The following is a 19,064-nucleotide window of genomic DNA, read 5'->3' on the forward strand; positions in this document are numbered from 1 at the left end:
GCTGCATGAAAAGGCACCTTAAGGCTTGATTCAGATAGGACGCGTCAAGCGTCAAGCAGCGAACAGGAACCAATCAGCGAGGCGATATTTTCTACGCCACTGGCTGGCGTATCAGGCCTAAAGCCCGGTGTCCACGATTCTAGAAATCGGTCCGAGTTCTCGGTCCGAGAAATATGTAGCCAATCAACTTGCGGCTTTTCCGTAAAAGTGCAAGTTGATTGGCTACATATTTCTCGGACCGAGAACTCGGACCGATTTCTAGCATCGTGGACACCGGGCTTAACTCCGCTACTCGGAGTAGAGTTTTGGAACGCAGCCCTGTATGTAAGACCGCGGTAGCCAGCGAGTCGACCGTCGTGAAGTTGTCAGCGGAGTACGCCAGTCGTATGATGGCGCAGCATGTTGGCCGTTCGCGTCTCGCGCCGGCAACGATTCTTTTGCTACTCGTTCCCGCGTGCGTCGTCCAGCTAGCGAATGTCGTCGCGTCGACGGCGACGACGGCGACAGCCTCGACCTCGACGACGGACCTCGACGTCGCTCGTCACGGCGGCGGCGCCGCCGCCACCGGCGCTAACGACGACGACAACGGTAGCGACGACGACGACGGCATCGACGTCGGTGCCTCGTCGCGCGTACAGTTCTCAGTGAAGTCGGCCGTGCCTCTCTGCACGTACTCTCTCGACGAACGCCAACCTCTCGTCAAGTTCCTGGGCGCCGGTCTCAACCGCGATCTCGCACTGCGATGGTCGCCGTCGAGCCGCGACTGCCCGGACGATCCGGACACCAATCTGGACGTGGTGTGGATGTCGCCGAGGGGCGACTACGCGATCTACCATCTACGTTACTTTCACAAAAAATTCCCGAAGGACAAGAAAATCACCGCAGTCTATTTCTGTCGGCGAAATGACGGCACCGATCACGGGCTCGCGGATGCGAGGTGGAGCGGCCTCGGTGACCACGTTTCGATTCCAGTCCCGGTATCGACGTAAGTAACTTTGACGACTTTTCTTCCTGTCTATGTATATAATTCTCCTCCCCCCCCCTCTCTCTCTCTCTCTCTCTCGCACTCGCTCGCTCTTTCTGTCACTCTCTCTAACGCAGATCTATCGTTTTGTTGGTTTTCCTTTCGACCGCACGTTTTTCCTGTTTTCTGTTAGCCTCCGCCATTTCATTTGTCTCTCTCTCTCTCTCTTTTTCTCGTCTCTGTCAGTCACGAAACGATGATTACCAGAGTGATGCCTGAAACGCGAATGCGGGAGGAAACTGAAAGTTGACAAGCGCAGCATGAGTAAGACCGTCTAAAAACAGACGTGAAATAACAGACGGAAGATGCAAGACACTCCGCTGGATATCAAGATTTCAGTTTCAGTGACACTAAGAGAAAGCCTTGACCGAGTCTTGCAATCCAAAGTAATTAAGGCAGTTAAGTAAAGCCGATGTGCGTCGAGCAGTGTAATCCAAATATCGCGATACAAACTAGGTTCGTGCTTGACGCAAACTGATCTTTAAAAATACTTCGCTTTGGAACATGCATAAAGAAAAAAGAATTAATATAACAATATAAATTCTTCTGTATATCCATTGTTTTTAATAAGATATACTTATTTGCGTAAGACAAAGATTAATGTAAAATGTATAAATCTGTTCCTATGAAATATACGCATTTCCACATTTCGGAGACACACAGATTGCCACGCAGTTATCAATCATTCTATTTTGCAGGCTCCACAGCTTTGCTTCGGATTCAGATAAAAGACTTGTAGCGAAGCTCGTAGCGTCCACTTGACAATGAAAGATACCATTTTACATTTAAGCCAACGTAGCAAGGTGTCGGCAATTTTCGTCGCAGAGTCCCTCGACCCTTCAACATTCTCCTCATGAAATTCATCGTATCAACATCTTCATCGTGAAATGCCTTAATCCGTGACGAGAAAGCATGAAAAAGCGTCACGTTTCGTTATCGTACACTCCTGATACGCGACACGCGCCAGGCCTATCTTCCTTCCCGCGAACATCGGGTCATTGATTTAAAGGCGAGAGACTGCGTGTATCATGTACATGGGTGGCTCGTTTAGCTTCCAATAAATCACGCTTATTGCTCTCCCTTCAGCGGCTGTTTGCGCGCCGCGTCACAACGTTGAGACTTGGACGGGTCGGATTAGGCAGCAGAAGACGATGCCAAGCGTAACGATAAACTGCGGGGTGCGCTTTATCGCCAGGAAGAACGCGCAAGCTTGAACGCGGTTGAATGTCGGCCCGCTGAGGAATTTGTCCGGCGGCCAGGCGACCGGCGATAACGCGCTACCAAACATGATCATTAACCGCGCGCGAACCGCCGCGCTGGCCGCAGTCCCAGTCAATTGATTCAGTGGTCAAACTTGGCCCGCGTTAATGAGCAAAAATAGAATGCACGCGGCCTATATATCCCGTTTTGTTTCCGATAAGGCGCGCGTTAAACGCGCTCCCGCGACGCGTCGTTTACGCGGCCGCGTGAGATTTATTGCTCTTTGCAGTTGCACCGCGCCGTGCGATAAATCATGCGGCGGATTTGTTCGCCGTCCGCCGCTGCTCCTCCCCCTCGCCGGTGGTAACAATGTTAAAATAATCCTCAATCTCTTTTTCATTGGGAAGCATCTGGAAAAGTATCGTTCCTGCGCGTCGGCCTTTAATTTCTCGGGAAATGCGTCAATGCACGGGAAAATTTCTTCTTCACTCTGAAACGGGATTTCTTTTTGCTTATTTATAAACGTTCGATACTTGTGTTCCGAAGCGAGAAAACGAGTTCACGCGGGGGTTCCTACGGGGATCACCGGACGATTTATGTAAGAGGAACGGGTCTCAATTATGTAATGGCTGTTACAATTCCTTCTTCTTATTTCTTTTTTTTGTTTATCGACGATCTGAAATATCATTATCTAAACACGTTTACGGTGACGATAGCCTTGTTTATGAAAGGGCTCTCGTTACACGCTTTCCGTGATTCATTCGATAGATTAACGTTCGAGGTACAGATATCGCTCATGCGTTCTTGATAACGCTTTTACGTGCCGTTCGATATTAACATCGAGTTTATTGACCAATATCGTTCTGCGGAACACGCCCCGTGCGTAGTTTCAAGTACCCCGCAATCATCATGATGAGAATGGCAGTAAAACAATAAAAAGAGCGCGTCGATGAAGGTTTCTGCTCCGTTCGCTTCACTTATGCAAGCTCTTCTCTCGTCCGCAGAAAATGGAATTCCCGCGCGCGACGCGGCGATCCGCTCCTCGGCGCTCCCGGACTCGTCAGCCGACAAAACTACACGGACGCCCACATCGAAGGGCTGCGGATCGAGACGGCTAACAAGCCCATCTACAGCGAGGAGGGAATCCCCCAGATTCTGGTCGGGAGCACGGCGGTGATCCGCTTGTTCGGCACCGGCATCACGGAGGATACCCTGATCACCTTCACCGACGTGCCGGCGGAGAGGGGCGCCGTCTGCGACAAGATCAAGAGCAACGAATTTCCCGTGAATATCGCCACGTTTCAGCTCTCGGATCCCGGGAGAGAAAGTTCGATAATGAAATATCTGATGCATCCAATGTGCGTTTTTTTCAGGTGGAGAACGTAGAGAAATCTACCGCGATTGTTCGCGTGGTGTTGCCACCGGGATCGGCGTTTTACGTTTGCGTGAAACGGCCGATATACGAGAGAGAGAACCTGATGAAGGGGGAACACGTGCTGTTTAAACATCAGGGCACCACGATGTACAACACTGTGAGCACCCCTCTCTGTTCTCTTTTGTTTTCCATCTGTTTGTACTTGACTTTTTATTCCACTTGGATAATGAAAGAAAATTCTAGCTGTTATAATACTCTAATAAAATCTCGTTACTCAGTGGAAACAATTATTTATAGTTGAGGACTTTCAGATCCGCACGTATGAGAAATTACTACCGCTCTGGCTCACTATCATAGTCATTCTCATTTGCCTCGGTTTGTCCGCTCTTTTCTCCGGTCTGAATCTCGGTTTAATGGCGATAGATAGGACCGAATTGAAAATACTCGTCAATACCGGTACCGAGAAAGTAAGCAAAACAAAGCACCTCTCTGCTTTAAGGATTTTCGTTTCCTCCTCTCCAGCTCCAGCTCCGTTTTACTTATGTTGCACATGTTTCCTCTATTCGTTGTAGGAGAAAAAATATGCGAGAGCTATTCAGCCAGTGAGAAATCACGGAAATTACCTTTTGTGTTCGATTCTGTTTTCCAACGTTCTTGTCAATTCCGTGTTCACGATATTGCTGGATGATTTGACATCCGGACTAGTCGCTGTTATCTGCTCGACGTTAGCTATTGTCATTTTCGGCGAGATCTCGCCGCAGGTACGTCTCACGCAAGAGTTTTACGTAGCTTTCTTCCGTCATTTAAGAATTTCCGAGTCGCTGAGCCTCTCTCATCTAAACATACGAAACACGTGTTGTAGGCGATTTGTAGCAGGCACGGATTGTGCATTGGCGCAAAAACGATCTATCTGACCAAGTTTACAATGCTAATCACTTGCCCACTAAGTTACCCGATCAGCAAGCTTTTAGACGTGCTTCTTGGTGAAGAGATCGGAAATGTGTACAATCGAGAACGCTTGAAGGAACTCGTAAAGGTAAGAAATAAACAAATGACTGAGTATTGATCAATTAATCGGAGAATGTCTTACATACAATAAGACGAAGAATGTACAATATTTTGCGTGATTTTTCCATTTACCTGACAATGTTGACACATTTCTTATGCAAGCAATTGTAATTATTTGATAGAAGCATTTACAAATCTCGATATCTTGTAGAGTGAGGGAATGCTGCTTGAAGTGTCTTTGAAAAATGCATGAACACTTGAAATTGATGTATTAATACTATACAGGAAACTTTCTAGGTAACGACCGAATACAACGATCTAGAGAAAGATGAAGTAAATATAATTGCAGGAGCGTTAGAACTGCGGAAGAAGACCGTAGCGGACGTAATGACCAGAATTGAGGATGTGTATATGTTGAACTATAACGCCGTGCTAGACTTTGAAACTGTGTCTGAAATTATGAAATCAGGTACGGTCGGGGTCCCCTTCCGTCTTCCCTTCGTTCTCTCTTGGGAAAGAGGAATTTAATGAGCTTGCGTCTTCGTGTCAATCGGCGCTGCAGCTCGGAGATATTATCAGTTTAATTAAGCATTTATGCTACAGATAAATTTACATTTAGATAAGCGTTTATCAAGGCTCGCTTCGGTTACCTAAACTGATCAAGAAGATTTTCTTTTAACTTGACTCTCCGCCCAGCGACGACCAGCGAGACTTCGCGCGGGATTAATGTCGCGCGTTCCACTTTTAGGATTTTCACGTATACCAGTATACGAGGGCGTAAGAACGAATATAATGACGATGTTGTATATCAAAGATCTCGCATTTGTCGATCCCGATGATAACATGCCACTCAAGACACTCTGTCAGTTTTATCAAAATCCGTGCAACTTTATTTTCGAGGATGTTACGTTGGATATAATGTTTAAACAATTCAAGGAAGGTTCGTACGATGTAAAACTTTTCCACATTTAATCTTAATCAATTTTAATTGATTTTCATTGAATTACATAAATTTACATATATATTTTTAAATTAATTTTAATTAAATTACATAAATGTTAATTTAATTAATTTAATTAAAAGTAATCCATTAAAAAAATATATATATACAAAAATTATGTACATATATGCAAATATCCCATAAAGTATTAAAACAGATGTGCGATAAAAGTGGTGCTTGTGTATTTTCAGGTCATAAAGGCCACATGGCTTTCGTACAGAGAGTTAACAACGAAGGTGAAGGTGATCCGTTTTACGAGGTGATTGGTTTGGTTACATTGGAAGATGTTATCGAGGAATTAATTCAAGCTGAGATTATTGATGAGACAGATGTGTTTAGTAGGTTTTCGTTCACCGCTTACTCGCCACGGACTTCTTTTGCGATTGAAAGTTCACCCGAGTACCGTGCGAACGGTAAATCCGTAATGTACACGTGCTTTCGTTCTTGCAGCGGATAACCGGAGCAAACGTAAGAGGCAAGTACGCCCGAAAGTGCCAACGGACTTCACCATATTCGCGGAGAAGAAGGAGAATCAACGCATTCACATCTCCCCGCAGTTAACGCTTGCGATGTTCCAGTATCTGTCGACAAGTAAGCACCTTAATTCGTTCGCGTATTGCTGATAAACATTTATCGCTAGTGAACGATAATCTCACGTGAAATGTACGTGATTTCCAGCTGTAGACACATTCAAACCGGATGTCATATCGGAGACGATCCTACGACGCTTGCTGAAGCAGGACATCATTTATCACATCAAAGTGAAGTCGCGCGAAAAGGCGAAAACCGATCCCGCGGCGATAATCTATCAGCAAGGAAAAGCGATCGACTACTTCGTACTTATCTTGGAAGGTCGAGTCGAGGTGACGGTGGGCAAGGAGAACATGATGTTCGAGAGCGGCCCGTTTACGTATTTCGGATCGCAGGCTCTCACGGCTAACATCGGGATCGGTAAAGATGAAGCACTTTCTGATAAAGATTTTTTTACTTTCTTATATATCTTATATTTGTCTTCTTTTTTCTTTCTATGTCCAGCGGAGTCACCGACGAATTCAAATCCGCAGACGGTCGGGAGCATCCAGTCCGTCAACCTGGATTCCATGTTGCGTCACACTTTCATACCGGACTATACGGTGCGCGCCGTGGCCGAGGTATTTTACGTGAAGATCAAGCGATCGCTGTACCTCGCCGCGAAGCGCGCCACGCTCCTGGAGAGGAGCCAGAAGGATCCGTTGCCTAGTCAGGAACAATTCGACGACGAAGTGGAGAAGGTAGCATCTCGTTATAAATCGCGGAATATTAAATAAATAAAGTCTCTCAGTCAATCCCAGACGGAATAACTTCGGATGGCTTCGTTGGTGACTCCGCAGTTGCTGCACTCTTTGGAGGAGGATGACCGCAGTGTACCTGAATCTCCGGTATTGCCCGCGGACAAAGTCGTGCAGAACGAGAAGGGCAGGGACTCCATTAGCCATTCATCGCCCGTACGCAGCGTGACGGCGCCGACGTCGCCGCTTCCGGTCAGCGCCAGTCCGGTCACCAACGCAAAGTTCGCCTCGCCGCGGATCGACGGGAAAGCAAGGAACTTGACCAAGGTTGCCGCACGTTTTACATCTTCGAATGTTTAATCGGTCGCTTAATTGAACGCAGCGATTTAATTAACTCAGTTTAATGAGATGTTCATCTTTGACGATCTTGGTCAAGGCTTCGTTGATTCACGGCACGTTGTTCCAGGTGCAAACGAGTCCGGTAGAGGATCACGTCAAACGCGACTCGCTGAACGCGATAGACGCGGACGTTCTCGCCCGGCACACGGAAGCGGCGCGAATACTATCGACCAACAAGAAGACGAGCGACGAGGAGGAGCGAACAAATCTCTTGCCTAGGCAGGACAACTCTTAACGCTTGCAGAACGGCCGGCGGTGCTCGTTACTGTCGGCGAGATCGATTACCTTAAGAGCATCAAGCAACACAGAGCGGAACATGCTGGCATGACACATTTTGCTACTGTGGCACTAGGTACTTCACAATTATTTACAATATTTATCGTAAGAAGAGAGAGAGAGAGAAATACCTTTAGGGCTATCTTTAGCAATTGGCTTAGAGGCTGTACCCGACTCTTAATTCAGAAATTCTATCCTATGTGAATCGTTTCGTGAATGATGCAGACAATTCATTTACAGTCAACTCGTCGATAATGCAGTAAAGAAGCAAAGAGGCGAAGAATATGCAAATATTCGAAGCTACCGTCAATAGCATTTAATTTAGTCGATAGAAACGCGATACGTGCTCATACTTGCAGTCTCATACTGTCTCTTTTAGGCTTGCGCGATTAGCTCGTAAGTGAGTTGCTCTGATAACGCGTCAGTTTCTGAAAAAAAGAAGAAAAAAAAACGAAGAGCTGGCTTCCATTTTACAAACGTATGTCAACGACTTCTTTGCCTTTTTTTTATATATATATACATATATATATACGCACACACACACACACATATATACATACATATTTTTTTATATTTCTAGATTTTAGTATCACAATGTTCTCTATTGTTGTAACTGCTGTGCCATGATTGCGATATATGCGTGTTCGGTAGGAGCGAGTGTAAGCGGTTATACGCGGGTACAGTGATCTTAGCTAATTCAGAGAGAGAGAGAGGTGGTAGGAAGAACTACGCTGTAATAGAAAGCAGTACAAATGAAGAGAGTATAAACAGTAGATTAATATACACTATTCGATTATTTGTTTTGGATGAGGAACCGCGGTTTTTCATTATTCTTGCATCTCTCCTGGGTTGTGTGATCCTGATGAACGTGTACGATAGACTTAAATGGTCCAGTTAGTGAGAGCTAGCGGCAGGAAAAGGGGCTTGGTACATAACCGACGTAATTACTTGTACTTTTATTACGTGCCTTAAGAAAATTCTCTATGTAGGTACTACAATTGCGTGCTTTATATCGGGGGGAAAAAAAGCAATTATTCCTTTCTCCTTTTCTTTTTCTTGAGAGAGAACCAAGTTTTTCAAGTTGACGTATCAAATAGTTACATTCCCGTGATGACTGCTGCAGCGGCATGTTGGAGGCATTATTCTACACACACTCGTGCATCACTTTTCACTTTTCTCGCATTCGTCGTCCTAGCGGAGGAGTTAGATAAGCAGAGGAGGAACGTACCGTACCTCTTATCGATATCGTTGAGATTAAGAAACGGAGCGAGAGGTATTATCTTGGTGCGCTGATTTTTCTCGTAATGATTTAATCGCCCGGCTTCGAGTGACGAATTACTCGCGCTTAATATAGCGTGCGTTGATTCATTTCAGACGGTGGACACAAATGTAAATAGGAAACAGATTCAGTCTTTGTTTTTCTCTCTCATCAGTAAGACTTGTCCACATTTATTTTGTAACTGCATTGTGGTACTTAATTTGCGGCCGAATTGCCGTGATACTCACGACGTTGAGAGTTATTTTATGCAGATGGATGAAATTTTTGCTACAGAAAGGATGTAATTACAGATGAAGAACGAATTTTTCTAGCGGAGTAAGCTTTTGTTGGAACATTGAAGATGCGTGAAGTTTGAAAGGAAAAAATATGTATATATATATACGAAGTCTGCCTTCTATTGTACAATTGTCTGTAAACGTTACATCATAATTTCAGGAGTGAGTGTCGAAAGTTACAGCGTGAAGCCTCGCTCGTCATTCTGTAGCGTTGTTGTTGGCATCTTCTCGCGAGCTTAATTTTCATAAACTGTTGCCTTGTTTGATAAATTATTTTGATGATAAATATATGATTAATCGAACTGTGTTGTTGTTAATCGAGTACTTACGAATGTGTGTACGTTAAAGTGTGCGGCGGTGCTATTAATCGTTCAGCATAAAGCGTTTCCTGCGTTAAGAGCCAGAATCTTTTTCTCATGTGTTCATATGAGGCGATTCTCAGTCAGCAGATGTCGATCATTTGCATGTCATCATTCATGATGATGAATCGCGATGCGATAAAAACAGACAAGAACGCGATACAAATAATTGAAGAGCCAGAAATCTGAATTCGAAACGGATTCTTCGCGTCTGCTAATCGTGAATCACCTCTGCGTCGGAACATTTGATGAGGCTTGACACTTATAATTTTCGGATCCTTCGGAAAGCGTATCGAATTTTTAGGGGATGATTATCTGACGCCGTTCTTATATAGATCGTCGATCGAAGTACCTACCGCGAGAAGAGAAAAAAAAACTGCAATGTGAGCGCAACATTAATATTTTGTACTATCCAAGTCTATAAATAGAGATGTTAGGCGTAGGAGAGAAAATATATCGCATACGCGAAGCATTCTATTGCAGGATAATAGATCTAGATGTAATCTTACATTATACGATTAAACTGTTAAATATATAGACGAAGTTACAGCGTGAAGGATGAATATAAACGTGACATTTTTTACAGAGATGATTTACATAGTGTACGTATTATATAATATAGTGAATGTAGAGACGCGTTAATGTATGATCTTCATTTCTCGTCGTATTTATTGAGATCTATCATCATATCCATCATTTTAAAGTAATGATTATATAAACTGCCCCCCTGCCCCTCTGTATGTTTAGTACTTTGTGATCATCGATCCCTGGCGATGTATACTTATGTTATATGTGTGTTCTCAAGTGAAACACTTGGATTACTGTCGCAGTTAATGGAGCATTAAAGATCAGTTACGAAATGTACCCTTGAGATATCAAAACTTAATATACATAGAGAGATTTAATAGGCAAAGAATGATGTAAACACAAATGTAATTTAGATAAATGAGAGTTTGAAGAATAATAGTGGATCTAACGAGTGGCAATGTTTTGTAAGGAATGAATTAACCAAAAACATGCTCTTCCTTAGATTATCTTCCTTTTATCTTTATAAAACGTTATATACATTTACTTGCATTTATCACAATTTATCATCGGAATGTTTCATAAAATTTCCTTTACGCAGATTTTCACACGCTTTCATTTAATGTAAAGAATGTAGCATAAAATTCCCAACTTCTTGTATCCGTTCTGTACAATCACACAATTGTATGTATAACATAAAAAAAAGATATAAATACTTTATATCAATACCTAATTAGCATTCTGAAAAATTAAAGACATTTATTGAAAGCTAAAACTATATAGTTTGTGTACATCATTCATACAAAAGAATAAAATCTTTATTACATAACAATATTAAAATTTTATGAAAGCGGTATAAGAATATTACAACTATGTGTGTAACAGATTGGTGTACAAAAGTAGTTCATTTTAATCAGTCTATTCTCCAAGACAATAGTAAAAAATTTATCAATTTCTAATCAATATTTATCTCTTAAGCATTAAAGATAAAAAGCTATTATGTCAATTTTAATTCAAAAATTACTCCCAGTACATTATAGCTCTGACTTTCGTATGACTTCCTTAATTTCGCACAATTTTGCCATGCTCAAATCTTTGTCCTCTATTAAATTTCGCAATGACGTTATCTTAGTGTCTATGAAAACTGTCTTGTCTCTCTTTGGTCCTATTTTTCTCTTACGATCCCTATAATCCTGTAATGAATAATTTATGAAGTCAGTTATAAGGCACCAAGGATGTTGCTTATCCATTAACGTAATCAAATCTAGGCCGACGGTCGAGGAGCACAATATCTTGTCTTCATTGATAGGCATTTCTATCGTAAGCTTTGTATCCCTAATTTCCTTTATGCAAAATACATTACGATTTTTAGAAAGGAAAGTGAACACCACATGACTGTTCTTTGGCAATTTATCAATACTTAGGGTAAGATAACGATAATTCTGCATCCTGGACACCTTGATGTCAGGTTTTATTTTAAGTCTCTGCTTCGAGGCATACATATTTATGCGCCTCAATCTATCCTGCTCAACTGCCAAGCTCTCGTAGAGCACATCCAACTGCTTCACTTTGGCACAGATCTTCTCCATGATGAGATCCGTTCTTTGAAACATGCTTGTGCAGAGGCCAACGTCGTTGCTGGCCAACAGAGAGCTCTCGAACTTCTCCAGAGAGAACTCTACCAGCTCGTTCTCCTGCGAGAGACCTAGAATCACATCCGACCTGTAATGTTGTATGCACCTAAATGTCCTCTCGTCCACTGGCGTCTGCTGAACAACTTTGGTGGACAGCTCCTTTCTCACATAGTACATCCGGAACTGATCACAGTATAGGATCCAGATAACGTTCTTAGTCTGCAAGCTGAAGCCAGCACAGAGCACCGATGTGTTCCTCCCATTTCCTCCCAGATGCACCTTCTCGAAGGCTAAATTATCATTCTTGCCGTACACCAGGATCACCGTGTCTGCGTCCACGAGATGCAACAGCACACCCGCTACCTTATTACCCCGTTTCACTGCACTGGTGTTCACAATGGTGATGTCGCTCATGTAGATCAGCTGTACAGCATCTCCCCTCAGTACAAACAGCTTCCGGTGATGTGCGAGGACGCAGAGCTTCTGCTCAGCCTCCCAGTTGGCAACGAGACAGTTGACAAACTGTGTTTCGGTGCTTTGCAGGGCCAGAGGAAGGGCGTGCACCTTGTCGGCCACCTCCGACGAGGTGGTGGAGCACTGAAACAACAACCGGGAGGATTTGCTCTGCTTGTTGTCGAGGTAGACGCCGTTCCGGTAGGCGACGATCACCTCCCAGTACTCGGCGCCCATCGCGAGCGCGTTCTTGCTGAGCAGGGCGAACTCGCTGTTCCGCGACAGCTTGTAGGCCCCCTGCGGCGTGCAGATCATGAACACTCTGCCATCGTAATCACTGAACCACTGGATCTTCCGGACGGACCCTGGCGTCGACAGGACTCGCGTGTCTCGCGCCGCTGAACCTTCTTTCGTGTACGGGAAGATGACGAGCTTGTCGGGAGACCAACAAAAGCAGGTCTCCCGACCGTAAAACTCGCACACGAGGAATTGTTGCAGCTCGATGTTTTCATCATCGAGCACGATGTGCATTCTTCACCGTTTACTTAATGGCGTTCATGATGTACGCAAAGAAGAACGTTGTACATACGCAAGAAGATTGAGATTGAAAGGTTTGAGGTTTGAATCATCGGGTCCGCTTGGGCGCGCCGAATAACCTAACCTGTGTCTGCGCAACATCATCGCGCATGTGAAGAGCAAGAGCCAATTGCTCTTTTCAGCTGCACTGTTTGGAGTACTTTGGGTAATTTCCCCATATTTTCATAGGGAGTATCTAGAGAGGCGTTCAAAATTTGGCGCACTTACAGTGAGTAACAAAAATATTCGGGCACCACAGTATTTTTGAATATCGGTGTATATTTCAATTGTTTAGGAATGACAAAAATAAAAATTTTTTTCTTATGATGTATCATTTATTGTAGTTAACAAAAATATGCAATTTAATGTATCTATGTTTAGCCATTACACTTTTATAAACATTAAATGAAATATTGTCCGATTTTCGCGTTACAAAAATATTCGGACACTCATACCAAATAAGGTATTTTAAAACTTAACCGTTGAAATTTCAATACTTGGTAGCATAGCCCTTTTGATTTTGGACATGCTTCAAGCGTTTAGGCATACTAGAAATAATTTTTCTTAAATATTCGGGACTTATTTGTTGCCATTCTTCTTGTAACTTCTTTAACTCTTCTTTTGTACGTATGGGAGTTAAGCGTATTCGCCGGTCCAAATCATCCCACAGATTTTCGATGGAATTTAAGTCTGGTGATTGAGGTGGAGGGTGCAACACTTTGGGACAATTATACAATAAAAATTCTTGTACAATTCGAGCTTTGTGTTTGGGATTATTATCTTGATAAAATTTGAATGTTGCTTCAATTCCCATGTGCGCAGCACTTTGCAGTAAATTATCTTTTAATAACTTCAAGTATTTGTTTTTGTCCATAATATCTTCAATAAAAACTAAATTGCTAACACCAGCGGTTGAAATACAGCCCCAGACAAGTATACTTCCTCCACCGTGCTTAAACGTAGCACGCAAATTTTTTGGATCTAACTCTCTGTTACGTTTACGCCACACCATGGCTCGTCCATCGGACCCAAAAATATTGAATTTACTCTCATCGCAAAAGATCACATCATCCCACCATGTTTCATCCTTGCTACTAAATTCTTTTGCAAACGCCACACGTTTTCGCCTGTTCACCTCGTTAATAAATGGTTTTTTTTCTGGCTACTCGGCCATTATATCCATTTTCTTTTAATGTTCGACGAATTGTTTGGGGATGCACACTTTTTCCAGTTTCTTGAGAAACTTCAACTGCTAATTTTGGAGCACTCAAACGTGGATTTTTTTGTATCTTTCGTACAACTTGTCTGCGTTCTCTAACATTTAATATCCTTGGCCGGTCAGTTTGCGCTATGGATTCAATGCGATCTTCTCGTTGGAACCTTCTTATAATGTCCGCAACAGTGCTCTTACTTAAATTTAACGGGGTACCAATTTCACGATAAGATTTTCCTTTTTCACGATGAAAAATCACGAGTTGTCTTATATTGAAAGATGTATTTTTGCTTTTGCGACCCATTTTCACTGACGATAGACGTAATACTGAGGATAAATGGAATTCCAAGTTCCTGATACTCATAGTATGTTTGTAAACATTGGTTTTGACCGAGATACTGGTGTCTTAGATAATGTATTGCCTAATATATTGAGAAAATATATTAACTGTCCAAATATTTTTGTAACGCGAAAATCGGACAATATTTCATTTAATATTTATAAAAATGTAATGGCTAAACATAGATACATTAAATTGCATATTATTGTTAACTACAATAAATGATACATCATAAGAAAAAAATTTTTACTTTTGTCATTCCTAAACAATTGAAATATACACCGATATTCAAAAATACTGTGGTGTCCGAATATTTTTGTTACTCACTGTATATGTATATAATAGCAGGAGATAATAGTCGTTTCTGGCTGTAGTCAGTTTTCTTTTCGAGAATATTACAGGTTTGTACAGTTTGTATAATACTAAATGTTTGTGTCATTTTAATAAATAAATTTATTACGTGCAAACAATCTGGTTTTAATCAACTTGTTCTGCACGGATGAATGATACATATAATAAATGTTCGCGCCACATGTTTTCCTTCGTCGAGATGTCGACGTGTCGGCAGAATTAAGACTTAATAAGACGTGTCGGAAGAATTAATAAAATTAATAAAATTTATTTCGATATATGCTGGACGATCCAATCCTTGAAAGTGGATACTCTTGTATATACGTCTGGGTATCCGACAGCGCACGGTTGAACGAACGACGCAAGACCGATTTGGACACCGTTCGCAACGAGTGGGCTACCGGAATCACCCTGAAAGAAACGTTTGTTAAAAATTATATTTGAGCGATGTTGGTACTATCATTCATTTACACTAGCGAGCAATTATAAGAGGGAAATTTACGCGCACTTGATAATCCATATTTCTTTCATTAACATTAATTCTTGGTACTCACGTGACATGCTCCCTGACCATATTGCGAAAACGCACAAATCTGACTGTCCAGTACATCCCATAACAATTTGCACTTGGCTTGTGAATAGACTTTCAAATCGAGTTTTTGCAGTTTATTCGGTATTTTACCCAAGAACTAAAAAAAGACAAATTTGACAAATTTAAGTTTACGCGTAAAACGGTACCATTGTTTGAAGAATAATTCGGAAAGAGATGATATTGTTAACATAGCTTTTCTACTGCTCTCTTGTGAGTGACGCGCATCGAACAAACGAGAGGGTATGCACGTACGATGTTTCGAAACAATCATTTTTTTAATTATTATACTTCTTACTTTCAGCTTTCCCCATCCAGTCAGGAAACAGAGTTCGCCAACTGCCACGGAATCGTTGTTTGCGAGAGAGATCGGTTGCACCACCTTGTTGTATGTTATATCTCTCTTTAGACGGAGCAAGCCGATGTCGTTGCGAATAAAATTCATATCAAAATCAGTATGAATAATGACTTTTTCAACGGCATACGCGTAACCAGTTTTATTCAAAAAGTTGGTACCGGCGTTAACCGTTACATCTTTGAGAACGTTGGGATCGGTCAACCTAACAAATTAATGAAATCATATATTTGCCTTAATTGGTAAGCGACAAGATAAAAGGTAATTTGCTTTTTAATAGTTATTTTCGTTATTGTTCTCTCAATAATAAACAATACGTCGAGAAACAAGAAGCGTTGGAATACTCTCGAGAATTTATGAAACAATTAAATAATTATCAAAAGGTTACACGATATTCTTTGCACGTGATGAGAACGATCAAAAACAATAAGGACACGTACGATGCGAGGCAATGAGCTGCGGTGAGAATGTAACGTTTAGCGATGATAGATCCACCACAGAAATGGTTATTCTTCTGCCTCAGAGACACCATGTAAGGATACCCGCCGACGAAAGCGTCATTGCCGCCGACGATGTGAGTGCTCGGCCGACCTATTTCAAACAAGAACAAAAACATATAATATAAACGCATTTTATTTTAAAACACTTATAATTCTCCAATTCGCGATAGAGATACGCGATAGAATGAATTAAAAAATTATTATCATGTTTCTTCTTGACAAGTACGCAAAATAAATATTGAATAATTCATTTGACATTTTCTGCATTAAAAACCGCATTCTGCATTAAACGGAGGAAGTTATTACATAATAAATAATACATAATAAAATAAATATCAATTTGAGTTTTGCGAAATCACGGACCATTATTGTAAGATTGATAGCAGACATTAAAACCGGTATATAATTTTCATTAAATGGACATGCGTTGGTACTCACTCAAAGCATACTTATTTTAATGTCCATTAACGTCCAAGTCCAATTCGCATTTAACGCAACGATGTCTGTTGTATAAATATTCCATTTCTACTTACCATGGCCGACCGCTGCTAAACAACAAATGATCAGGAGACTGCGTGCAAAGAGTGCGTGCATCGCGTAAGAGTAGAAATCTACTGTCGAAGAAAAAGGTTTCTTCGTTGTATATATATACCAACGAAGTATGTTTACATACGCATGGCATGCATATATCTGAGTGAAGACGTATGCTTTTGAAACACACGACAATTTCAAGAACTAGATAAAACCTTGATTAGATATCCGATATCAATTTTGACAGGACATGTACGTCGCGTTACTCAAGAGTTAGAGATTTTATTATATAATAATAAATCATTCATCCGCATATTGTATATTGAAACTGAACGAATAGTAGTAAACATTTCGCTCCCTGTTAGACTGACGGAAGTGATATTCTTTTAATCAATTTTACATGTTTCACCGTCGTAATTTCTTTCAGGAGAATCGGGCATTACGCCCACTTATCTGGTGCAACAGGTCTACGACTATCTATTATTATATCTGATGTCACATATCCTCCGATAAACGCATCAAATATCGATATGATAATACGTGATTAGGAAAGAGGTAATAAAACATTAATGTTAAAAGTAATTAAAATCAAGTGTGGTGAAGCTTTCAATTTATTAAATTTAAACAACATCAACGGTGTGTTCCTCCAGCCAAGATCGATAAGCATACACCTTTGTGAACTTGTCGGCAATCCCTAGTGCACATGGGACTACGAAGGACGCAATTCCAATCTGAGCGCCATTAGCGAGGAGAGCGCTGCCTGAATCACCCTGCAACGTCATATGTGCAATTATCGTAAGTAAACTGATACATGGTACACGACTATATTACTTGAAGTCGGAAAGAAACAAAAAGTATGTATTATGTACTGTATCTATACACAGTACTGTTTGTTTCTTTCCGACTTCAAGTAACGCAAACTCAAATATATATGCACGAGCGTAAACTCACAAAGCACACTCCTTCGCCTGCTTTTGTGAGAGTGCAGATGTGATTGTCGGTTACTTGCCAAGATTCACGTTTACATTTTTCGGGAGAGTAAACTTTTAAGGCAAGTTCTTGTAAGGTGTTAGGCGTAGGTCCATTTACCTGCGAAAATGCACGATGAATCAATGACCCGCGTACGTATTGCCTTAAGCAGGTGAATGTATAATTGTTTTTGCGGCGATCATCGCGAATTATGACCAGTATATGATTATACGCTTATTATAGCCAGAATTCAGATGGTACGTTTAGTAGTTGCCCCGATACGTCGTAACGTGTCGTGTCGAGCCAAACTTGAATAAAATGATCAATCGTGTAAAGTTTCTTGTAAAGACCTACCGAGGTTCTGCCCCAACCGGACACGACGCAAGGTGTATTTTCGCCAGCAGAATCCTCTTGCGCAACCGCAATAGGTTTTATCACATTGCTGAACACAATGTCTCTGTTTACCCGAATAAGACCAATGTCGTTATTAAGTCTGTAATCGTCAAAACCAGCGTGCCACACTGTGCTTTCTGTTTGATAAACGTCACCCGTCTCGTTCAAATAGATCGTTCCAGCGTGGACTACGAGTTTCTTAGGATCGGCCAGACTGTTATGAAATTATATATATTTTTATCAAAATCTATCTGATGGTTATTTTGTGCGTATAAATGCGAAAAGAAAAGGAAACATACTTTTAATCATCTATTAAAGGTAGATGTCGAAATGTAAAAAATAAATAACATGAATATGAAGATACTTTACGTGTTCACACAATGAGCTGCGGTAAGAATGTAACGTTTGCTAATAATTGACCCTCCGCAACGAAACCTGCCATCGTACTTCAGGGCAACGTGGTGTGGATACTTGCCGACCGGTGCATCGGTACCACCGATGATATGGCTCGTTGGTAAGCCTTAGTGGATAAAGAATTTTATGTATTTTTATTTATACACGTCAATGTTACGTTAATCATTTCCTGATTAAGCCAATGAAATTAATCGGAAAAAATGTCTATGACAGCACAAAGTATCCTCCAGAATATTATCAAAGTTACTTTCTTAATCAGAAATTCGGTCGATAAGAGCGATTATTCCTCGATTAATTTTGTTTGAAGCAACTTGAAACGTTTGCCTACGTTAGTATTTATTGCTCGCTTTAATCCTTTATTGCTTTTAGCGAAATTGATTTTTTTCTAAAGCGTAATAGATTAGGTTTTCTAAAGCGTAATAGATTACCGTGGACAACGAATGTCAGGCTGAGTAGGAGGAAACTGAGAGCCACGTACATGACTGCCAATGTGTGCCGCGCGCAGCGAATGCTCGCGTGTCGTTTATCGGCTATGTTTTATAGTCGGTTTATCAATTATCCAATCTATGTAATCTGTGAAATCCGAATGATGTCAAGACATATTTTATTTTATGCCGTTTTTTATCTCTACACTTATTTCACTTCATACGCGAGAAACAACAAACGCGCTTCCGGTTTTCGATTGTAAATACGATTTAGTTTTTGATGCGCGTAAAAATACGATAAAGATCTCAGTGTTATCTTTCCAAGCATAATCA

The 19,064-nt window shown here is 41.4% G+C and overlaps 3 protein-coding genes across 3 annotated transcripts; 1 reads left to right on the forward strand and 2 right to left on the reverse strand.

The window, feature by feature from the left end:
- Positions 1-319: 319 nt before the first annotated feature.
- On the forward strand, positions 320-10,421 carry LOC105277988 (metal transporter CNNM4). The gene is made up of 14 exons (XM_011336759.3): positions 320-985; positions 3,229-3,508; positions 3,598-3,756; positions 3,911-4,066; positions 4,172-4,360; positions 4,462-4,635; positions 4,905-5,076; positions 5,356-5,547; positions 5,799-5,945; positions 6,058-6,198; positions 6,286-6,558; positions 6,643-6,878; positions 6,978-7,202; positions 7,342-10,421. The coding sequence occupies exons 1-14, from the start codon at positions 387-389 to the stop codon at positions 7,507-7,509; spliced, it is 3,111 nt and encodes a 1,036-aa protein (XP_011335061.2). The 5' UTR covers positions 320-386; the 3' UTR covers positions 7,510-10,421.
- A 67-nt stretch (positions 10,422-10,488) lies between these two features.
- On the reverse strand, positions 10,489-12,737 carry LOC113561621. The gene has a single exon (XM_026968185.1). The coding sequence runs from the start codon at positions 12,604-12,606 to the stop codon at positions 11,023-11,025; it is 1,584 nt and encodes a 527-aa protein (XP_026823986.1). The 5' UTR covers positions 12,607-12,737; the 3' UTR covers positions 10,489-11,022.
- Positions 12,738-14,642: 1,905 nt separating this feature from the next.
- LOC105278064 (serine protease 53) lies at positions 14,643-18,820 on the reverse strand. The gene is made up of 9 exons (XM_020031209.2): positions 18,735-18,820; positions 18,262-18,412; positions 17,854-18,106; positions 17,482-17,619; positions 17,154-17,300; positions 15,940-16,121; positions 15,443-15,704; positions 15,110-15,244; positions 14,643-14,966 (listed from the first exon to the last, which is right to left on the reverse strand). Exons 1-9 carry the CDS (start codon positions 18,784-18,786, stop codon positions 14,823-14,825), a joined length of 1,464 nt encoding a protein of 487 aa, XP_019886768.2. The 5' UTR covers positions 18,787-18,820; the 3' UTR covers positions 14,643-14,822.
- Positions 18,821-19,064: the final 244 nt, after the last annotated feature.

The sequence above is a fragment of the Ooceraea biroi genome, chromosome 1 (genome assembly GCF_003672135.1).
Source record: "Ooceraea biroi isolate clonal line C1 chromosome 1, Obir_v5.4, whole genome shotgun sequence".
NCBI lineage: Eukaryota > Metazoa > Arthropoda > Insecta > Hymenoptera > Formicidae > Ooceraea > Ooceraea biroi.